A 7,597-nucleotide genomic window follows, 5' to 3' on the forward strand; every position below is an offset into this window, starting at 1 on the left:
ATTGGATAATTCAAATGAAAGAGCAATTCATATCCAGGCTATTTTACTTTAAAAGCCAAATCCATCTACATTACATTGCAAACAGTCTCCTTCATTATTACCGATCATGTTGACCAAAGTCCCTCAACAAGAGGTTAGTAAAACCGATCGGTTCAACCAGTGAGGGCCAACCAACTGTAACTGCCCCTTTAAGAGCTAACAGTTTGTCTTTTCACATTCTGCATCACAGGAGAGATGCTCATTAAAAGCGCCTCCATTCCTCACTGTTTCATCAAGTGAGACTGCCAAGCTCTTTAACTCAGTGTTCTTGATGTTTGTGCTGTTTGTGTAAAACCCATCTGTTTCCTCGTCTCTCTGTTGGCAGAGGGTCCACCTCATCCGTATGCTTCTCTTTTTGAAGTCATGTCAAAATCACATTTTTATGCATCTAAGATATCCAACTTGTCATCAGCACTCAGGCAAAAGTCAAGGAGGGTGCTCCTTAAATAGCTTCTTCTCTTCCCTTCATATACAATAAATGCAGAAACGAGGATAGCAAAGGGATTACAGATATGAGGTTTTTATCATTTGTTGTAGAGATAAATAAAATCATTTTAACAAATCATTTTTGTGGTTTTATCGGCTGATATTCGAGCTTGTGGGAAAAAAAACGTTACACCGCTCCTGTTTTAAGGGTTAGGGTTAATGAACTGAGCTTAGTGTAAGTGGAAAGAAAGACTACAGCTTAATCCACATCTAAATAACCTCGCTCTAAAAGACCACTTGTTCTCTCCCCGGAGCAAATTTATTTCAAGGAAAGGAAGATCATTAAACAGAAATCTCGTTCTGGGCAGAAGGAGAGAGAGAGAGAGAGAGAGAGAGAGAGAGAGAGAGAGAGAGCACAGACAAGAATTTCATAGGCAGGCTAGGTTCAGGTTTCGGCAGCGAGAGCCACCAGTGAATGATCATCATCACTGAACAAATCAGTCACACAATCGGCCGCAAACAACAGCAACATCCACCGCCGCTAAACCGTGTCATGATTTCAGACACGTTCACCAACTATAGTTTGATGACTGAAAATCGCTGTCAGAATAATTATCATTTTAAAAGCATGTCAGCATGTAAAAAAGAAAAAAAAAAAAGAAAAAAAGAGAAGAAGGTATAAATAAATATAGCTCACTTCCCTGTCGGAGAGCTGGCAGGTAATTTTCTCCAGCTGCTCTAAGTGTGACAATCCCACGGGGACTGAAATCTAATATTAACAGCAAATCATTATGTGGGAACTGTTCTTCCATGACCTGCCGCCGTACCTGTGTGACTAACTCAATCTAAGTAATTGAGATATGTTAGCAACTAGAATACATTCCTGCTGTGACAGCAGAGGGTCATGCAGAGTGTAGTGGGACTCCAAACACACCTGAGCACTGGAAATGATTTACATGTCTATATGGTTTAACTGACAGCGTCTCATCTCTTCATGTGATACTGTTTGTTTGGTTTTTTTTTTTTTTTTTTTTTGGTGTGTGTGTGTGATGAAGTGGCTTTTGATTGACAGCAAAGCAGCGGCTTGAATTTGACATTATGTATAGCAGCAAATGCAGAGGGGGGGATGTGTCGCTGTACATATTTACTTTATAGTAGTTATTCATACAGAAACACACAGTCATGAAGCCAGCTGCGTGATCTATGTCAGCATATTACAGTCTAATTGGTTGTTTTTACACTACACTGTCAATAAATTGCTCTTTAAGAAAAAAAAAGTAGAAAATATAAAGTGGCTTTCAAAACTTTTACTATTTTTGGGGGGAATTACGAACAGATTGTTGCTGTTACTGAATATCTTTTGAAAAAAGTTGATTACAGCGCCTAAATTACAAGGCGCATTGTGTTTGGTTTTATTCTACAAGGATATTTAATACTTATACCACTGTTAATGATTACATACTATATATAGACCTCCTTCATGTTGTAACTGATCCCCGTGTGACCAATTAATCAACATAAAAGGCGCTGCCATTGTAGTTCAAAGTATTTGTAATAATTCAATATAATGGCCTGCCTCTCCTGTCCAAGAAATCATTTTTAATTGTCTCATTAGAAGATGCTGTAGCTGTGGGTTGGAGAAAACAACAATAGTTCTGTTTCCGCTCCACTGCCGCAGATCTTTGAAGCTTTCCACTTACCTGTGCAAAGCTGCAAGCCCAGACGTCCCTTTTGTAACCACAGCAACCCGGCTGGCTCTTTGAAATCTCTGCAAAAATAGAATATTACTAAGTAGTGCACTTTGAAGAAGGAAGCCTGTATCATGCAACAGTCTACAATACAAAACACTGACCTCATTAAAAACTATTGTCACCAAAAGGATTCTGGGCTTGTAGCGGCTCTTTTCAACTGCATGACTAATTGCTGGAGTGAATTTTAATGAGAGACAGTTTGGCCATGAAATGAATAAGTTATCTTATGAAAGGGAGTAAAGTTTGTGTATGGTGATACATGTGTTTGCCATGATGAAATACTCAACAGCTACCTCAAATACAGGCCTGTTTACGAGCTAAGAAGCAGTTAACCCTAATGCTCTGCTTGGGGTCCTAGAGACCTCGGGATCCTCTTTTACAGTTCAAAGTTAGCTTGATATTCATGATATTTCCTAATTTTATAAAAAAAATTGCTTGAGACATGATTGTGAACTGATGCATGTTTCAGAAGTCTTCTAAAGAAAATTTCTGTTGTAAAACATTAAATACAGAGGATTTTCATATCTCTATATTGGTGTTGACTGTACTTTTTAAGCAGCATTGCAACAGTGGTCACAAGTTAATCTAGCAGGGGTATTTTAAACCCCAAAAGTAATATGCAGTTGTCTTTGCTTTGAAATAGGCGTATGTGTTCAGGTGTATGAGTAGTCCTCAAAGCCACATGGCTCAGTGGTGTAGCACAATCATGGATGTATAAAGAGATCTGGATACAGTGTCGGAGGCGGGGCCCCATTCATTTCTATGAAAGTTGCTCAGTGGTGCATGAAGCCAAAAAAGTTCAACTTCTTCCGCATTGCTTCCACATCTGTGCGGCCCATAAAGCAAGCGCACTAGTGACTTTCGCTGGCCATGTCGGCTACTTCCAGTTTCGCCCTCCGGCTAACTTGAATAGGGATGAAACAACTCAATTGTGCGACTCTTCTGATAGTGAGACAAGTCATTACGCGGGGGTGTGACACTCAAAAAAATGTATCTGTTTATTTACAGACGTCTCGTTCACAATGTAAGTCTATGGGAAAAAGTCTTTTTGGGCCAGTGTGCGTCACATGACGTTGTAATTACATGGTTTGGCCGCTATGTCAAATTTGATTCAAAGCCCGGCGCTCTTCCTGTATCCAGTTCTCCTTATACATCCATGAGCACAGTGCACCGAAAGTTCTCCTTTAGATTTAACACCTGGTATAGAAACCTGGGTGGGGAGTTTTTATCTTGAATAAAATACATCAAAATATGGTTAAGAATATTCCAAATTCCACAAACTATCAATAAGCTAAACTAATCAGATGGATAGCTAGTCTATGATATTGTGAGTAATATAAAATCACAATCAGGCATTTGCAAGGTCAGCTACGTTGCCTCTCCGTGACTGACCTGCTGTCGCCATGAGAAACGACATTTACAAACAAAGGTAACCAGTTAAGAGAAACACCAGTTGATTTGTAACACTGGTATGAACAGAAGGATTGATTACAGTGAAGAAAACCTCCTCAGTGTACATATGGGCACCTGACTGTTGTTTTAAGACAGACTTGAAAAGTTGTGAACCTATCCTTTAATATGACAGCACAGGCCAGTCAAATAAACAATTATGCTAAATGCTAGCAAAACAAATGCACGTTTTAAACAAGTTATTTGGCCCCTTGAATACGGTCCAATGTGTAGAATTTAGTGGCATCTAGTGGAACGGACTTGGCAGAAATAGAATATAATATTCATAAGTATGTTTAAATTAAAGTATAATCACCTGAAAATAAGAATTGCTGTGTTTTCGTCACCTTAGAATGAGCCCTTTCTATCGATAATGCTAGCGGGTCCTCTTTCGCGGAGCCCGCCATGTTGACCCGCCATGTTTCTATAGTAGCTCAGAACGGACAAACCAAACATTGACTCTAGATGGCACCCTTTCGCGTTTTTCGCGAGTTTCGCGGCCACCGTAGGTTCTCCTACACAAATGAAAGGGGAGGGAGGTGTATTCAGTTGGTTGCAATCTGCGACCTCACCGCTAGATGCCACTAAATCCTTCACACTGGTGCTTTAAATAGGCCAGAGAGGGCGTTCTGCACGTTTGATTGACAGCGCGGAAGACCAATGAAAACCTGCCGTCAAAGATACTACGCAATCGGCTAACTGGCAACAAGGAAGTAAAGAAACACAGAACAACCCAAATTGGTAGCCAAATGTTTCGGTTGTGGCACCGCACTCTTTCCGCCCGTAGAAACCAGTCTTTTACAGTCTGTGGTAGAAACGTGTCCAAAATGTCCTCTCAGTGTGGCGCGGCGGACGTTAAAAGCAGCGACAACAGGTCGGTTCACTCGGACAGCATCGAGGAGGTTCATAACATCCCGATGAACATCATCGTCAGACCGATTCCTTCGGTTCTGGACGAGCAGAAAGTTCAGAGTCTGATGAACACGATAAAGGTAGTTATTGTTTGATTTGTTGCTTACATGTTTTGTTTTGAAGCGATGACATTATGAGACAGGACTGTTATCCCTGAACTACAACACTGCTGTGAATTAGCTAGTTTACCTACTCATTGTAAAAATCACTCTTTCATATTTAGGTTATTGTATTTTATAATCTACCCAGTGGTGGGAAGTAACTAAGTACATTTACGCAAGTACTACGACTTCTTCGGTACAATTTTGAGGTACTTGTACTCAACTTGAGTATTTCCATTTGATGCTACTTTAATCTTCCGCTCTACTACATTTCAGAGGGAAATATTGTACTTTCTACTCCACTACATTTATTTGACAGCTTTAGTTACTTTTCAGATGAAGATTTGACACAATGGATAATATAACAAGCTTTTAAAAATACATATGGTTGAAGATGAAACCAGTAGTTTGACTGAAGCATCATTGTGTAAGCAGCATGTTGCTGATGTAACTGCTGGAGGTGGAGCTAGTGTAATGTCATATATAATAATATATCAGTCAGAGAGACCAAACCACTACTTTTACTGCAATACTTTAAATACATTTTATTGATAATACTTATGTACTTTAATCTAAGTAGGATTTTTCATGCAGGACTTTTACTTGTAATGGAGTATTTTTATATTACTGTATTGGTACTTTTTCTTAAGGATCTGAATACTTCTTCCACCACTGATTCTTCCATCTAGTCCTTTTATACAGCATCTCCAAAGGATGATATAGTTGATAGCCGGTGTTGACCAGTAACTTTATTTCGAGAAACTGACTGAGTGGTGGAAGAAATACTGAGATCTGTTATTTAGGGCTGCAAATAACTACTAACTAACTAATTATTTTCATTATCAATCAATCGATTATTTTCTCGATCAATTGATTAGTTGTTTGGTCCATAAAATGTCATAAAGTTGGTGAAAAATGTCAATCACTATTTCCCAAAGCCCAAAGTGATGTCCTCAAATATGTCTTCTTTTGTCCTAACCAACAGACCCCAACTCAAAGATATTCAGTTTACTGTAATCGGAGAATAAATAAACCAGAAAATATTCACATTTGAGAAGCTTGAATCAGAGAATTTGGATTTTTCTTGAAAAATTACTCCAAACAATTACTCCAAATAAATTATCAAGATGGCGATGAATTCAGTAGTTGGCAGCTAATCGATAAATCGCTTAATTGTTGCAGCTTTACTGTTATTTGAATGATATGCAATAGCGTAGCACAAAAATCTGGGGCCTGCTGGGAATCAGTAAACTGCTGCAAATGACTGCTTGAAATGACTTTTAATAGCCACTTTATGAGCTCACCTTGTCTGACATCCTCAGTCACATGAGAATATGGTGATGTTGGACCTGCAGCTGATTTGCTCTCAGTGCTACTTCAGTTATCAGCAGGCGGCATTACATACCAATTTTAAACCATTCTGAAAACACTGCTCACAAGTTGAGTGTTTGACATTTTCTTTCACATTTTCTTTCTTTTCTCTTTTGGTTCCTTGATAGCCTATTACTTTTTTTTTTTTTTTTTTTTTAAATGGCATAATAGCTTCAAAGTTTACCTGAACTCCTTTCATTAGCATCAGCGCAGCTAATAATGTAAAATTTCAATTTGGAAGTTAAAAACTAATGTTTAATTCCAGGGTTTTTTTTGGGGTCTTCCCCATGTTGGGCGACTGAGTAAATACTCCCACTTTTCAGTGTAAAAATACTCCATTGCAAGCAAGTCCCACATTCAAAATGTACTTAAAGTATCAAAAGTGAAAGTACTCGTTCTACAGGGCAAATGTCCCTTGTGAGTAATGTTTTATTATACATGATGTTATTGAATTGTTTATAATGAGATACTGATGTGTAAGTAGCATTTTACTGTTGTAGCTGGTTGAGGTGGAGCTAGTTTATAAAGTTGTAGTCTAGTAATAATCTAGGAATTAATATATAATACTACGTCTGAAAGAAATAATTCTGCACGAGTACTTTATGCAGATCTTACAATGTTCACTACTCACTCATACTGTAACATACTGTCACAGTATATTCTGACTTTAGTGTATCATAGGTCTTTTTTTAGAGTTTCTGCAGTACTTGCATAATTTCTGCTCCACATCTGTTTTATAAACTAACACTGACAGTTTTGTCTCTTCTTCCAGGAGTCAGCAGACATCAGCGTTGTTCCTCCCATTGATGTGCTCTGGATCAAAGGTAGAGAGGGGGGAAATTACTACTACTCTTTTGGAGGTTGTCATAGGTTTGCTGCATATCAGAGGTTAAAGATGCCGACTATACCAGCCAAGATCATCAAATCAAACGTCTCGGACCTCAGCACTTACTTGGGGGCTTCGACACCTGATCTGCGGTGATAGTAGGGTTTAAGAGAGACTTGTTGCTGCCACACGCCTGCATTTGCGTCTCCTCTTTGTGTTTGGACTGACGACTCTGCTCTGTTGCAGCTGCCGACCGCAGTGCAAAGGGCTAACCAGCAGGGGGAAACGTAACTCTTCAGTTAAACACATGACGTTTTTCCATTTGAAACCACTGAAGTTTAATTTACAGGGTGTGAGTTTGTAAATGTGTGTTTTTATAGGTAACACATTTTTACAAGTAAGTGTCTTTTATTTACTAGCTTTTCCCTTCAGAAACCACTTATAATTATGCATAAAATGTAATTTAAATGTTCAGTTTCCTGCAGTTCTTTTCTTATACATAAAACAGGATTAGACTCATAAATGCATGAGCTAGCTTGGGTGCTTAACCTGATCTATTACTATTTATCTAAGGACATTTTTAAGCACTCTTAACCCTATTGGCAGACATCTTAAACTGTTTTAAGATGCACTTGCATATTGTCTACTCTGTGTTTGTCCGGTTATGTGTTGTGTATGCACTGACACTTTAACACAAATAAAGTTCCTAACAGATAAATAAG

The 7,597-nt window shown here is 38.6% G+C and overlaps 2 protein-coding genes across 5 annotated transcripts in view; one reads left to right on the forward strand and one right to left on the reverse strand.

The window, feature by feature from the left end:
* Window positions 1-4,113, reverse strand: part of LOC122981885 (kelch-like protein 12) — a 125,444-nt gene extending 121,331 nt beyond the window's left edge. For 2 of the 4 annotated variants that reach the window (XM_044350684.1, XM_044350681.1), the window contains exons 1-2: window positions 3,982-4,105; window positions 2,166-2,233 (exon numbers count right to left, since the gene is read on the reverse strand). The gene's annotated coding sequence lies outside the window, so the exon portion shown is untranslated. Of the gene's footprint in view, window positions 1-2,165; window positions 2,234-3,981 lie in introns of all 4 variants that reach the window. The other 2 variants (XM_044350683.1, XM_044350686.1) reach the window with 2 other exon arrangements.
* Window positions 4,114-4,302: 189 nt separating this feature from the next.
* srxn1 (sulfiredoxin 1 homolog (S. cerevisiae)) lies at window positions 4,303-7,597 on the forward strand. The gene is made up of 2 exons (XM_044350698.1): window positions 4,303-4,657; window positions 6,822-7,597. Exons 1-2 carry the CDS (start codon window positions 4,415-4,417, stop codon window positions 7,029-7,031), a joined length of 453 nt encoding a protein of 150 aa, XP_044206633.1. The 5' UTR covers window positions 4,303-4,414; the 3' UTR covers window positions 7,032-7,597.

The sequence above is a fragment of the Thunnus albacares genome, chromosome 5 (genome assembly GCF_914725855.1).
Source record: "Thunnus albacares chromosome 5, fThuAlb1.1, whole genome shotgun sequence".
Taxonomy (NCBI): domain Eukaryota; kingdom Metazoa; phylum Chordata; class Actinopteri; order Scombriformes; family Scombridae; genus Thunnus; species Thunnus albacares.

Excerpts from the sequence above, each read along its gene's own strand:
- srxn1 (XM_044350698.1), top strand. The coding sequence starts at position 4,415 with ATGTTTCGGTTGTGGCACCGCACTCTTTCCGCCCGTAGAAACCAGTCT. Across the intron at positions 4,658-6,821 it reads GTCTGATGAACACGATAAAG|GAGTCAGCAGACATCAGCGT; the intron begins GTAGTTATTGTT and ends CTCTTCTTCCAG.